The 15691-nt window shown below is 38.2% G+C and overlaps 1 protein-coding gene across 1 annotated transcript in view; it reads right to left on the bottom strand.

The window, feature by feature from the left end:
* The window catches only part of tnmd (tenomodulin), a 52617-nt gene extending 38442 nt beyond the window's left edge, over positions 1–14175 (bottom strand). Inside the window, exons 1-2 of the mRNA XM_053324401.1 lie at positions 14107–14175; positions 10789–10923 (exon numbers count right to left, since the gene is read on the bottom strand). Coding sequence (XP_053180376.1) covers positions 10789–10923; positions 14107–14154 — 183 coding nt within the window. The 5' untranslated portion in view covers positions 14155–14175. The remainder of the gene's footprint in view (positions 1–10788; positions 10924–14106) is intronic.
* Between the last annotated feature and the right edge of the window lie 1516 nt (positions 14176–15691).

Raw genomic sequence — 15691 nt, 5'->3', positions numbered from 1 at the left:
CATCCAGTATGAAAGGGAAAAGAAACACAGATATTTCAGAGCATTTAGATGCTTCAAAATATTACACATTTTAAACCTGCAATAATAGATTTTTTGGCCACTTGGGGGAAGCAAAGACACCTTATAAACAGAATGCTGACATATTATCAACTCTTAAGTTGATATGGCAAATATTTATACATCCAGCAGTTATAGACCAACACTATCATTCATTTAATTTGGAGTTGTGTTTCTGTTGACTTGGTGAATGTGCTGTGTTTGGTCTCCTGAGGGGAATATGTGGTTCTAAATCCTCCACTACATTCACTAGGCAATTGTTAATTGTGTCTGTTTGGATTTTTACTTTTTTTTCTCTAAAAACAGCTACCCGTTGTAGCTGAAAATTACACTGTGAGCACAGTGAGAATGAATCAGAGAAGTTAAGTTGTGGCTGGACAGCTAAACAATGAACTGAAACTCCAGCCAAGACTCCTTAAAGATGAGAGGAGCTGTGGTGTCGGGTGATAATTCTCTGTAGCTCTATATCTCACATTACACACTTTCATTTGATACATTGGTATTATGAAATATCAATAGCTGCTTTAAATTTTAGATGGCTCCTACGGGCAAGTGAGCCATCAACAATCAAGACAGCATACTATGTGTCAAAGACAGAGAAAGAGGGAAGAGGAACAAGTTGAACTCACCACATGGACATACAGTATAAGGAAGTTGTTCAGCTAACTGGCATGTATCACTACTATTGCTGATATTGTAGTGCAGTGGTTCCCTAACATTATCTGTCATGCCTCCATTTGCAAAGATTTCACACCCCCTTGACATGTAAATGGGTTTTTTTTCATCCAGTGAAATTGCATAAATTAACATGATCAAGAACATGAACTGTTTCTCATTAGTTTGAGCTGTGCAAATGAAAAATGCCATTTAAATATAGCCAAAGTTTTTACACACAAAAGACACATGGTCTTCCTGCTATACTGGCAGTGAGCAAAATATGCTTCTTCATCCGCTGGATTTGACTGATGTGTTTGCTTAATGAGCTTCATCAGTTCTGCCTTTCTTCACTGTCACACAATCTGTCAATCATGTTCTTTAAATGGTGTTTTGCCTCCTGACATGCTAACCTGAATATTAATAGCATTCTTTGCACCAGAGCACACTAGTTTCTTCATTGCTTACATATGAATCAGATTCATAGAGCTCTCTCATAGTAGACATTTTGACATGTCATTGTAGGAAGATGGAACTGGTAACTTTAACAATTGCTTTGTTTCAGCAATTATTGCAGTGCAATTAATGGTGTAATTATGTACTCCTGTGTTTGATTAGTCAAAATGTCCGCTATGAGAAAGCTCTATTCAACTGTGGTTTCACTCCACATTTTGCCTCTGATCATGTGCATCTCCTAAACTGTACCCTGTGGAGCATTTTGACCACTAGTGGTGCTATTGAGCAATGATTTGATGACCAGGCCCCTTTTGTTTGTATCTCATGTTACTTCAGCGAGTGGGTGATGTGATCAACAGGGTACATTTAATCTAAAGGTTACAAAAGTATAAAAATGTGTTTTATGTGTTTGCACAGTTTTGTAAACTTCCATATAGTGACTCGTCCTTTTGTGACGGTGATATGAAAACAATTTAGAGCTCAAGGGGATGAATCGTCACATGTAAAACTGAAATGATACCAGAGTCATAGTAGGTCACCCCACTATACTCACTGTGTGTTAGAATATCATGTGATTGATTCTGTGACTTATGAATCCATGAGCTCTGCAATAAATATCTCATTATTAAAGAAGTTAATTGCACATTTACAACTTAACTCTACTTTGTTTCACTGAATACAAGATCTTCCTTTAAAAGTGTGTTATTTTTGCTGATCATGTTTACCTCAACAATGTACAAAATAATAAGGGAAAAAAAGCTTGGACAAGCCTTGTAGGTTTAGATGCAAGTCATTAAAAATTCAACTTCGCTCTCATTTTCTGGTATTTAAAAAAATAAATAAAAACGTCTGATAAACTATGCTTACTTAACTTGAAATGTTACACTGAGCACCAGACAGAGACCTGCAGGGATGATTTAGATGCTGCTTCTCTCCTCACATATTGAGTAAGGTGACTAATGGGCCAAACTCACAAAAAGTCAAGGCAACCTTTTAATTGCTGGGAGATATATAGCAGAGCCCACAGACACAGCTGTTATTCGGAATAGAGATTTACTAAACTCTAAAATCATGATCTATCATGGTATGTAGCAGCATAACATCACAGTTTCTAAAGTTTAGCCTGAAATATGTTTAGAAAAGACAGATGGACCAAGTATTTCCAGGTTTGCTGTTCAGTTCTCTGCAGCCTGCTTCAGCATTGTGGCTGTGAATGCACATCGAGGCTTGAAGCGGTGCAGACTTACTGGGAGAGTGAAAGTGGATGTGAAAGCTCAATCACATTCTAAATTGTACAACAGAGCAGAGGAGTCTACTTGGCAGTCACACTGGTGAGACAGAGAGGAGGGAGAAACAGAGTCTGGAGAGAGAGAAAAAAAGGCAAGCATTTGTGTGTGTTTACCCACCGTACTGTACATACAACATGCTGCTGGTGGATTGGCAAAATGAAGTATTGGCAGTTAAGGTGACGATCTTATTTACACCCTTACATTATTCTAGCTTCTAAAAAGAAAATGACATACATGCTAAAATGCTGTATGGCACAATAAATAATTCCTGGTGGGCTTGGCAGTGCTGTCACGCTCTCTGTAGCAGTCACCATCCCAGAAGAAGGCAATGTGCCACAACCGCTATGAAGCCTTCCTACCTCAGGCATTCCACTGGCAACAATTTAAAACAACTCTCTTTTGTTTTTCCTGGTCTGCATCCCCTCCCTCCTTCAGACTGTTCCCCGAGTAGAAGGCATAATGCATCATCTTAGGAGGGAGCCTGTAGCGGCCTAATTTAACAGCCAGGGAGAAACACCAGTGGACACTAGCTTGCTAATAAATGAATGAGCCTGACGTGTAAAATCAGAAAAGATTACAGACTGAGGGGCAAGCCTCCCAAAAGGTCCTGGCAAAGCAGCTGTTTAGATAAGCCCTGTTGCCTCCCCAGAATAATAATTCCTGCACACGATACTGAGTAAACAAACAGGGTGTAAGGAGAAGTTAGCGCTGTCTTGTTATATTCTGAAAGACAAACTAAGAACAAAACAAAAAATGATAGAATCATATCATGATCAAATCTTGTGTCTCCCTTCCCCTGTTGCATACTGACATCTGGACACTAAGGGGACTGTTGGGTATACAAAGCCTACAAGCAATAAATAAACAAAGGGGTGCCTGGCCTTGAGAAGCCGTACACCTGTGACCAGTTGAAAAGCAGCAGGCACAGCAGTGTTCATTAAAGAGGCCGGTCCTGACAGTGAGGCCTTTAAGAGGCCATCAGGAGCGACAACTCAGCAGCTACCTTGGGACCGGAGAGGGAAAGGCATCAAGGTGAGCAATGCAATTTCGGCTTGAATAATGGAGCACTTTCCTCAGGTCTGACATTCATGTATTTCTCTGGCAGTTTTAGCCATACTGCTCAACAGCATCCATGAGCTATTCAAGGTTCCCCAGGAAAAACTGGTTTACAATGTCAACAGGTCCACAATTACTCTGTGCCTGGCTGCTGGTCTGCAGATAATCTCACTCAAAGTGGTTCATGAATTAAAAATAACACCAAATAAATCAAATCTAAGAATATGACAATTCAGATGTTTTAATGCACAGCACCACAGACATGGTGTGTATGTATGTATGCATGACACACATCAACATTTAAATAATAATAAAAAATATTAATTTTTTTTTTTTTTATTAAGGCAAATTATTTTCACTTTTCTCTTGGATTCACCAGCCAGATTCCATTTTCACGGAGTTGCTGATGTAAACTGGTAATAACAGAGGATTAATTTACAAGGAGGCAAAATCCCCTAGTGAGACTTGTGGCCCAGAACAATAATGAGCACATAGTAAACAGAAATTTGCCGTAAGCCAAAAGAGAATGCAAGACACCTAATCTACACACTGAAACACACGATGCGTATACAATCACATGCGCACTAGCACAACCACGCCTTCAGTGAGACACACACACACACACACACTGGCAGAGAAAATGATGGCAAAGTACCTTCCCAAGGCCTCTGTAACAACATATGTTTGCAGGTAATTAAAAGAAGATCCCGAGCGGTTATCGTGTCATATTGAAATACAATGCACAGAGCAAATTACCTTTCTGTGGTTATTTATACAAAGCTGGGTGCATGAGGTCACGTTACTTTGGTGAACTGCAAGAATAGGAGAGACGTGTTCATGGCTACAGTCATGCTGTGGTTTTAACTTTTAATTAGAGTGCTAAGGTCAAAATGGTATGCAATATGTTAAGTATAGCATAAAATGTGTGTGTTTTGGTTGAAACATTGTTTCAAGTAAATGTCTTTAATGCAAATACACAAGTAAAACTACTGAGTACAAAATGAACGTCAAGCAGCAGTGAATCAGTTAATTGAGTGTGCATGAATCAATTTTTCAGAGTAGAGCAAATTTGTATACAAATTTTGCTCATTATCTTTAAACTGTGGATTCTCAATTTTGTCAGTGTTGGTTTGACTCCTTTACATTAAAAAGCGCAATTTGAGAGCAGAGCTTACCCCATTGTATTAAAGCTGGAAGTAAAGTGTCATTCTGTTCAATGCCACTTTCCAAATAACGTTAGACTCCATGGTGTGTTTGCAACACCTCTATCATTTGACTTAGACTTTAACTGTGAAAGAAAGTGAGTGTAACAGCTAGTTTGCACCTCTCACAATCTCATGTGCTCAGAATCTGTCAAAACTGTTGGAGCTAAAGTGAGAACAGATTTTATGTGGAGAAGGCATCAGATCAGGAACTTTCTATAAGAACTTGTTTTTCACAGATTAATCTGTTGCACGCACACTTTTTTTTGACAATGATTGAAACTCTAATATGTTTTGTGTTCACTTTATAGATTGGTGTTGGTTATAGGTTATTTATAAAACCATCAAATGTTTACCTGCAAAAACACTCAGCTCACATTGGTCCTGTACCAAGACAGACAAGGATGGTGTGTCAACATACAGCATGTGTCTGAAACGTGCAATAACTGATCTTTTGGTGCATTAAACTTAACGCACGCTGTTCCGTCTACGGGACGGGACGGATGTTAGGAGGTAGCCACACGTTCTTCTGGATGTTTTAAACACCAACCCTTAAACATATATATTCATGCCATACATCGTTGGAAAGCGTAGATTGTCTTGATTCATTCAAGACCACCACGACTTATATGGTTGCTCACAGCCGTAATAGTATTAGCGATTAGCTCGGCTAGCCCCTGAGCTAAGTAAGAAAAGCTATAGCCTAATGCCTACATACCTTCAAAGTCTTCCCTTTATCCACAACGATCATCTTATGACTCAGGACTTTCTGTACAGCTCGCCAAATATCCATTCTTGTGAAATATGAAATCCGTTTCCATAAAACCGAAATACTTTCCTCAATATGTCCATGTATTTAGTCCAACACGTAACGTAATAACAAATAACAAACCATATGCGGTCCGTTTATGTCATTTCCTGACCTGCACGTCCGTCTCAGAGTACACGTGACTAGATGTTTACGACCGTGAGCCTCTTCTGCTTCTGATGACACCACACACAAGCCAATCGGTGTTTAGGATTAGGCAGTACATGTCTCCAAAGCCAATGAGGACATGTGACCGACAACAATGACGACATGGCTTTGATTGACTGCTGTTGTAGCCTATGGAAATATTCGGTGAAATGAAGTTGATAACCTTTTAGCCAATAGTCAGAAGTTTCCAACGGTGTATGACACTAAGCTATTAAGTTTGGCTGTCCATAAACAAACTCCAAGCGTAACGGGCGTGCGCCCGGTGCGTAAAAGAGTTGAACCATATATCATTACGCACACGGCATTTTGGTACACGGTTGGTTCTTCTTCGACTTAACATATGACTTATAACAAAATAAACAGATAGATAGATAGATAGATAGATATGGCCAAAAAAAAAAAAAAATGGTTATATGTAATAATAATAATAATAATAATATTCAGAAGATGTGTTAATCATATATCAGAAGTTAGCCCTCTAAGATTTTGCTTAGGAGGGTTTTTACCTCATTTTTTAACATTTAACTTGTTACTGAATATTTCTTTGAAATCAATATTTTTTAAATTTGGTAAATAAATCATGACGTTGGTTTAAATAGTGTCACAGTACCAAATAAGCCCATGCCAGACTTTTGGCTTTTTTCATAAAATATCTTTTATATTCCAAACTCTAATCTGAACTAATTAATACATATTCAAATGAGAAATAAATCTTGCTTCATAAAAACATGATCTCCCTTATAAATCATGTCAGTAGGCTATCTATAAAAAACACCTGAACTGAGCTGAAAACATCTGTTAGAAAATTAGAAAAGCAATCAAATGATGCATTACTTTGATTAAGTCATTTAGATTACTTATTACATTCTAAATAGGGTAACTAGTAATCTGTAACCTATCACATTTCCAAACTAACCTTCCCAACCCTGCTTCTACCAAATACCTTATATTGTGCTCTTTGTGTCTGGCTCCAAGAATCCAAGATGGCGATGGTCAAAATGTAAACTGGAGGCTTCAAAACAGGAGTCCACAAACCAGTGGGTGATATCAAAGTGGCTATTCCCATTATTATTATTATTACTTTTACAGGCTATGAGCAAACAGCACCAGTGGGGGGCACTGTGGCCTGTGTGTATGGTTGAATCCACCTTTTTTTTTTAGCACCTGCGCGATTCTTTTTTTGCCGGGAAATTTAAAAGCTGACAGCCTGCATGTCCGTAAATGCGTCATGTCGTCACACGGTCAAGTTAACGATCAAGGTGCTGCGTTTGTATTCCCATCTAGCTAATTTAGGAACTAAAATATAGAGAAATATGAATCGAGTGCAATAAAACGCAAGCAGCGATAGTTTAAGAAGAGTTTGATTGCATCCTGTGCTCATTTTACACATCTCATTTCGGCTAATGGCCAGACTTTCCAGCCTCACTTTTCTGTGACTTGAGCGAGATATAAACATTGAGAACGACAGGCAGGTTTGCCACCAGGAAGAACAGGAGGATGAGACTGTGATGCCTAAAAAGTTTTTCTGTTCTATGGAGGAATATACAGATGGACTACACTAAACCACAGCAGGATGAGCAGGGACAACAATTGGTGAGTGAAATATTAACGTTCATAATATATGGTTGTTTTATGTCTTGGATGTTGTGCTGGGATTGACAAACCCGCCTATAGGCTCTGAATAAGGTGGATCTGGGTCAGTTTTGCATTTGTAAGTGGTTCAGTCACCTATTGACTGTGTGCGTTTTATTTGCTTGTTGCTTGTGAGGTTTAATACAGAACACAAGAGTAAGTCATGTATTTGATACATGCAATGAATAAACAGTCTTCATATACTGAGTATGTGTAAGGCATAGTAAGATATGCTTATTGTTTCTTTTTGATGAGCATATACATATGCTGTCAAAATGTCACCCTATCCAATTAAATGTAATGTGGTTAATTGTATCACACCACTGTGAGACACTCTAAATTTGTTAATTGTTTTGATAAAATGACGTGTTATTCTACTTACCTTATTTCTTCATAATGACCTGTCAGACCTGTCTTATGATCACACCACTGCTATAATAAGTGCCTAGTTTCAGGCTTAATTTAGCAAACCTTGATAAATGTGCAGGGTCATAAGATGAGAAAAAAAGTATTAAACAGAAGTAGAGAGTAAGAGATATTTTTCTGTAATTGCAGTGCTGTTTTTCTTGGTAAATAGTAGGTGTTGTCATCTTTTCAGGGATTAACAAAGTCACAAATGTCCATAATTAGTCTTTATTTACTCAAATTTTGGTCATGAAGTCAGCCAGGAAGTTAATGAATTATTTATTTGTTGTTTAATTCCAGGCATACCACATCTCTGCACCTGCCTGTGGTGTTGCAGGCTGTCTACTTTGTATTTGAATAGGCCTTGTGTAGTGTTGTAGGCAGTTGTGTCTATTTTATGTGTTATTCTTGTGTGTATGTTAAGCAACCATTTTTCTTAATTTGTTTCTTAGAACAAACTTGTCTGACAAAGTGTCTTCACTGCATGTTTTCATATAAAGTAAGCTTGCTTGGCTCAATAATGGACTATTTGTGTTTATGGATAGTGTGGGACAGGATACATCAGCTATTTTACAGTTGTGAATTTTAAAATGACTTTATTAGAAAGGGCCCCCCAAGAATGCTCCACTCTGTTTGTGCTGACGGTGCAGCTCCGCCCCTGACCTAGACATAAAGACATCTTATAAAGTTTTAATGGGAAACGTGAGCAAACAGTTTAACTACCACACATCCAAGAGACATAAATGTGAAGTCTTGTTAATCTCCAACTATATAAGTCAAATACTCACCCACCTTTACTCCTGAGGGAGGCATCCCACTCTACTTTTCACTAGCTAATCACCAATTTTGTGTTTTAGTCTCTTGATGCTGGGCAGGTAGCATAACCACTGAGATTATTAAAGTTATTTTCCCTCTGAATTTTTTTTCCTGTTGCTTCTGGACATGTCTGTGCATGGTGAGAGTGGTAAGACTGAATCAAAACAGCAAAGTTGACGGAGGCAAAAGCAAAATACTGAGCTGAAAGACGCTATGAAGCTTGGCATAGCTGAGAGGAACTGCAGGGTTGGGTGATGATTATCCATGGGCTCATTATTACGTGTCATTTGATCCATTGTTAATATGAAACTATTGATTAGTGAAGCTTTACAGAGCATTCAAGTGAACTGTGGCAGTTGATGTTACTCCTCTTTCAGACACAGGAAGCAGCCATGCATGCTCAGACTCTCAGGTTCACCTTGCTTTGGCTTTGGCCAGGTTTCTGAGTTAGCCTGGAGCTAGATAGATAATATTTTCATTTAGAGAACCATGGTTACACATGCCTCTCTATTGCATTGAGGTAATATATTACGTATCTTTGAGGACTCTGACAGAAGCAGTTAAATTTGAGTTGTTACTATCACCAAAAATGCTTATATTTGTGCTCAAATAAAAATAGCCCTCCATACAACAGTTTCTTCAAATATACACCCTTTGGCTTCAAATGTTGTGCTCTGTTGCCCAGAGTCTATACGTGGAGGTGCCAGACGCTACCCAGGATTAGCTGGTGAGTCAAGAGGTGTCCTGCTGCGTTGCACCTTTATACCCTTGTTCACCAAACAATGTGCTGGCTGCCACATTTGTGCAGGAGAACTAATCTATCCATCCAGTCGAAATTTTGCTGTCCATCCATCCACCAATCTGCTGCATAAATCCATCTGTTCGCCTTCAGAATAGTCCCCACAGTGCTTCACTGAGGATACAAACCTGAGATTTACTGTCCTGCTGTGTCTGAGGGAGCTTCCTTTCCATCTGACAGACAGGTGATTCTCCTTTGAAGTGGCTCGATCTTGTGCACGCATGTGGAGGCCAGAGAACAAGCCTTCCCCTTAAGACCCCATTAAAGCAAAACCCAGAGTCCGCAGGTTTGATATTCATCGCCTGGGCAGCCTCTGCCATCAACACATTTTGTGCCACGTGAGAATGATCACAGCTTATTAAAGTGGAAATAATGACTGCTCTACCTCCGGCATGAAATATTTAACAAGGACAAAGGAGATGGCTCAAAGGTGATTCATATCTATGTTGAAAGGAGGGAACGTGGACAATACCTTCTACACAGGAAGTGAAGATGAACTCTTGGTTAACCTGAGCTTAGCAGAGACTGTTGGCAATTGAAATGTATCTCAATAGAAGCTGAAACTGACAAAAAATGGTAGAGGAGGATCTCTAAGTTGATGTTTATTAGTCATAACAAAGATGTCGGTATAACTGAGGTCATCCAGCACAGTACATATTCCCTTGTTCTCTTCACAGTATATTACAGCACACACAAAGCAGAATTATATGTTGCAGGTTTGAAATATATATTTTTAACCATCATTTCATTTTTAATCATTTGTCTCATTCTCAGCGGTGCTCACAACGTATAGAGCATCCAATTTCTGGATGTGAAATTATTGATGTATTTTTCCTTCTGGCTTGGGTAAATTAGCTTTTTTGGCCTCTTGGGAAAATCAGGGGGAAAGCAGCAGAGTGAAAATGTTCTCCATCAAGTGTGATTGAATTGGATTTTACAAGATGAATTGCCAGGACAAGAGTTTATCCCAATTACATTGCCAAGAGGCTTCAGTGCTACTGCAGCAACTCCGGTCAACAGCAATTAGGGTCAGCTTTGAGCTATCAGGATCTTCCATTGTGAGAAGATGTTTACAATGCCAACAGAAAGCAGATAAATGCACAAGGCCGACATTTGCAATCATAAAAAGCAGTTTGTGGTTTTGTCCGAGATGTCATGAAATTACAGCTCTGACAGTCAAAACATGAGCAGGGGAAAACACAGCTGTCTTTTACATAGCACACACATCTTTTTAATCTAGTAGAATACAATGCGGACTGCAGACACTGCCGCTGGCTCTTTGTGTGGCCGTCTATTTTCCTTACTTGCGTATTTTTTTCTTTGATGTAACATGTATCATTTGCTGATATGGAAACTCAGTCTGTTTTTCACAAACACTACACTTACCACACACAGGCAACAATAGGGCTGATGACTAGCAAACAATGAGGTGATATTTAGACTTACCTTCCCCAGACTGGGGCTCCACAGATATCTCAGGCTGAAAACACAAAGCGCCAAGACGAGGAAGACCAGAGCCAGAACCAAAGCCACTCGCTGGTAGGTGTGGTACTTGGCCTTCTTCTCTTTTCCCAACTCAACCTGTAAGCAATATGGGATTAAAGTGATATATAGTGTATATATAAATGGCCTGAATATCATAACAATATTCCTCACAATTTATCCGACAAACATTTTGACATTTTAGGGAATGTCTGCTTTCTTGCAGAGAGTTAGATGAGAAGTTTGATACCACTCTAATATCCGTTCATTACAACAAGGCTACAGCCTGCAGAAACCGGAGGAAACAGAAAGGCTGTCTCTGTTGAAAGATGACGAAATCCGAAGATAAAAATCTAAAAGCTAATTAACATTTAATTTCTCCTTTGATTAATTTTTACAGACACTAACATGTAAAAAAAGGCAATTTGTGGTTTAGGGGGGTGAAGTTGCAAACCAAAAATAGTCATTTTCACTCTTCAGTTTTTGTGCACATAATCAAACATGATATAATGTGTTAATTAGTGAGCTTTAGAAATGCTGGTTGGTGGATTTTGTTACCTTCGGACAAAGACAAGCTAGCTCTTTCAGCCGATATAGTAACGATATAGCAACAATATTGTAGTGATGATGACTATTAGTGCTTTCACAAAGTATTTACACAGTCATATTTTTGATAAATAATCATCAGTACTGTGGATATATAATGATGAAGTGGGTAAAGGCAAATAAGACAGTTTGGTAAGCCTTTAAAAACCAGGAAAAGACAAAACTTATGTCATATCACGATATTAGGATATCCAGTTTAAGACGATATCTTGTCTCATGACATGATATCAGTATAATAAAAATATATTATCCAGCCCTACAGACATGTAAGTGGTATTGAAATTCTCATCTAAATCATCAAATACAAATACAGTACATGTTCTTTCAATTTATCCTCTCCATGTTTAAATTGATATTAAATCGATGTCTTTTCCTTTTTCTCCTCACTTTTATTAGTACTTCTTTCAGTCCAAATAGATTTTGTTTAAACCGACCATTTTGCAGAGTTTGTCCACTTTTGAGGCTACGGATGTCTGAAATATAACCATCCCCATGCCAAGCAAAGGGAAGAGCAGACTGATACAAAGTGCTGCAGAAAGGTTACGTTTATTAAACTTTTCCTCAAATTAAAAACTCTTCCCGCTGTAGTCAATTCCCCAAGCTTAAGGCCACAAATTAATAAAGACGGGCTTTTGTTCCACTGGAGCTCCAGCAGGGAGAAAATGAAAGATTCTCATTCACACTGGACCACTTTTGAAGGTCTCAGAGGCCAACAGAAAAGCAGATATGTAAAAAAAAAGAAAAAAAAAAAAACACAGAGGAAACTTCAATTAGCAAAATTGGTGTTGCTATCTTAGTGTCTTTTTAAAATGATGATAAAGCAGCTTTGGTTTTCATTTGTGGCTGAGGTTGTTACAGAAGTTAAGCTGCAGTAGATTGGACAGCATTTTAACTTGCCAACTTCTGTATATAGCAATCTTTTGGTTTATTTTTGAGTAATAGATGTGGGATTTTTGTGAACTTTTGACTTATACTGTTACAACAATGAGTCAGAATAGTTCTAAAAAAAAAAAAAAAATCATTTCCAGTTTTTTTTCTTCTCATTTTAGAAATACAGTATGTCAGTGGCATGACTAACAGGAAGAAAAATGACTCAGCAGTAATGGCATACAGTTAAACTGTGTGGCTTGAATGTGAATTGAATATGTGATTGGTACATTAGCTCTACGACTTTGGGGAAGGACACAAGACACATTATTCAAGATAGGCTCCTAAAAAGTTAAACTATTCATTCGCTATTAATGCAGTCGGCATTGTCACTATTCTTCATTTGACATATGGAGACAGTCACCGTTTAAAAAAGTGAGGCACATCAAAGAGTTGTGCATTCCTCAGGGCATGATGGAAAACAGAGGGCTACAATCAGAGTGCCAGAAATTCCTTACATTGTGAATTTTTCAGAGTGAAGAGAAGGGGGGAAAAAAAATTGGTGGCTGAAATCCTCTGCTCTCCTGTGGCAGGTTGCATAAGCAGTGGAAACTTAACTAGAGGACAAACCTCTCTCTGCCTGTGCTTTGAATAGTGAATACTCAGAGGAAGAAGGTGGGATTGAGAGACAGACAGACAGACAGACAGACAGACAGAAATAAAGGCAAGGATGGAGACAGGATGAACAGTCTGAGTGCGCAGCGCCAGCCAACTAGTGTTTAAGGGTTTAGGAGTTCAAAATCAGCCAGGCAATTCCTCCTGAGCTTTGTGAGGGAGAATGCCTGGAGCCCCCTGCTGTTATCATGCAAAGAGGGAGCACTTCTTCAAGAAAACAACTGGAAAAAAACACAACAAAAAAAAGAAGTAGTTCACATAACCAACAAGCAGAAGCATTAGTTTATGATGCTTATATGCTGTACATATGCTTTTTAGATTCCTCTTAGAACTATTATGAAATAAGAAACCACAGGTGATTTCTTCATAATAATCCATCCATCACTTTCAGAGTGTTAAGATAAATATCTGGTGGAACACTTGCCATTTATTTGCCAGTGAAGTGTGATAGACAAAGCGCTTTCTTTTGATAATAATACTGTGCTGTCAAGGTACTTGGCCTTATAGCTCTATTATTCTTAAATTCTGCAACAAGTGAAATATGAGAGGTGGAAGAAAGATTTCATAGCCAAAAATCCCTTCTCTTCTCCTCTCCTCTCCTCTCCTCTCCTCTCCTCTCCTCTCCTCTCCTCAATAATAAAAACTCAAATAAAGACAGTGCTTGGTGTATATTTGAATGCTTCTTGCATGCAAGGAGCAAGGATATTTTAGATATAAAGCAAACACAGTGGCTCAGGTGAGACTGAGTGTAAGAGTGGAAATGAAGAAAAGAAACCAGGTTGAAAAGCCAAAAAGAATTAGATGGAAATATTACTTATTCTGAGAAAAAACTCAGCATAAGATCAAGGTGCACTCCATTCTGACTTCAATAAAGACAGACTCCTGACATATTTTACTTAAAGCTTACACTCAGATATCACAGGATTTCCCTTCCTTTAAACCACTACAGCTGCCACCTGCACTTAATTTATTGAGCTGTAAATTTTAAGGGGGATCAAATTTTTCTTGACCCTGCAACCTTAAAATTGTACTTAGTATTTGTAAAGGAAATAAATTATGGATTTGATTTAAATTATTGTCTGAAATGGGTACAAGAGCCATAAATTATACCCCAAAGGAAAAAAAAGGACTCACATCTTTCCACAGAATCTGTTGACTGCTGGATTTACTGCTAGCTTCCATGATGCAAGCCCACAGGAGGAATTCTTCCGACCCTCTTAGCTGGGGAAAATACTAATGCTCTGCAAGGCAAAAGAGTCCCAGCGTCATTCCATTGGTGTAATTTGGGAGTGTGCTTGAAGGGGAGGGAAGTTTCAGATGGAGTGGAATTACTGAAACATTTGTGATACCCATTAAAAGAAAGGCAGATGTCTCCTGCCTGCCTGCCTGCTCTCATTTCAAAGGTGCAAATCCACACATGGATTCAGACAGAAAGACAAACCTTCTGTTGAATAAATTACATACTATACTTGGATAAAAATACTGGCTCACCACACTAAGAAAAAATCCTGCTTGGAGGATATAAAGTCAGTTTAAAAAAAAAAAAAATCTACATACTGCAAATAGTGATCTTTTCAGTCATATTTTTTAATATCAAAAAGAGTTCAACTGTCTTCTTTTTGCTTTTGTTCCCCAGCCAGTCAGCCGGCACACTCAGTAACAAACAGGTACAGTAAACAAGAGCTGAGATGACTGAATAGCAGCCTAACGAAAGAATGAATCTTATAAAATGAAAATAATTTGCACTTGTGCACATATTGAACTAAAAAAAGGAAAACACTGTAATATGAGGACAGAATTATACGTATAGCAGTCATCTGAGGAGCCGTTACAAACTGCAATGAAATAGCGTGATGATGCTGTTATAAACCTAATAAAAACTATTTTCAAGAGGAAATTAAAAGACATAACTTCAAGTTTCATCAACTTGAAACCCAAATGTTCAAACTCAGCATGCTTTTCATTTATGTTTTGTGATGGGCATGTTGAGACTTCACTGTAGGAAACCTCTCCTTTTTTTTTTTCTTTTTCTAAATGCAATTTGAATTGAAGCAGTTTTAGGGGCCCACGAGGGAGGGGTTCAATAACACCTGCAGTAAATGAAGCTCCTCAAATATTGGCACTCTTGGTTGAACTTTCTGTAACTCCTGGCAAGCTTAATAATGCAATACCCAATTATTTCTCTCCTTCATACAATACACTGTACCATTAATAGTTTTAGAAAATGTGATCTGTAGTTTATTTTTTTCTTTTGTTCAGAGAATGTATGGAAACGTTACATGCATCTTCTTTGTTACATTTTTGTTTTGTTAGTTTGATGAATGATGACTTAAAAATAACAAAATCATGATATCAGAAATAGCTCTTCTTTTGTTTTTAGTAAGCAGTCATCCTGTAAGTGAAGATAAGTAGCAGCTACCACAACTTGAAAATGAAGCCAGTGCACGTTAAAGTGCAGTGCCACCCACGTCTGTGCTGGGGGTGTGAATATTTGGGAGTCTCACAATTTAATTAAATTCTGACTCTTAGATGTTCGATTTGTTTCAAAATTGATTCTCGAGTCAAAACCAATTCTTGATTGAATGAATAGGGGGCACAATTTTCTTGTCTTTTGCTCCAATATACTGCCCTTGTTAGTCTACTGAAAGACAATATAAAACATAACATAACAATAACAGGGAATTAAGATGAATTGTAATTTAAATAAAAATCTTATTTG

The sequence above is a fragment of the Scomber japonicus genome, chromosome 8 (assembly GCF_027409825.1).
Source record: "Scomber japonicus isolate fScoJap1 chromosome 8, fScoJap1.pri, whole genome shotgun sequence".
Classification (NCBI taxonomy): domain Eukaryota; kingdom Metazoa; phylum Chordata; class Actinopteri; order Scombriformes; family Scombridae; genus Scomber; species Scomber japonicus.
Note: the sequence above shows the minus strand (reverse complement) of the source record. Positions and strands in the feature narration are given on the sequence as shown.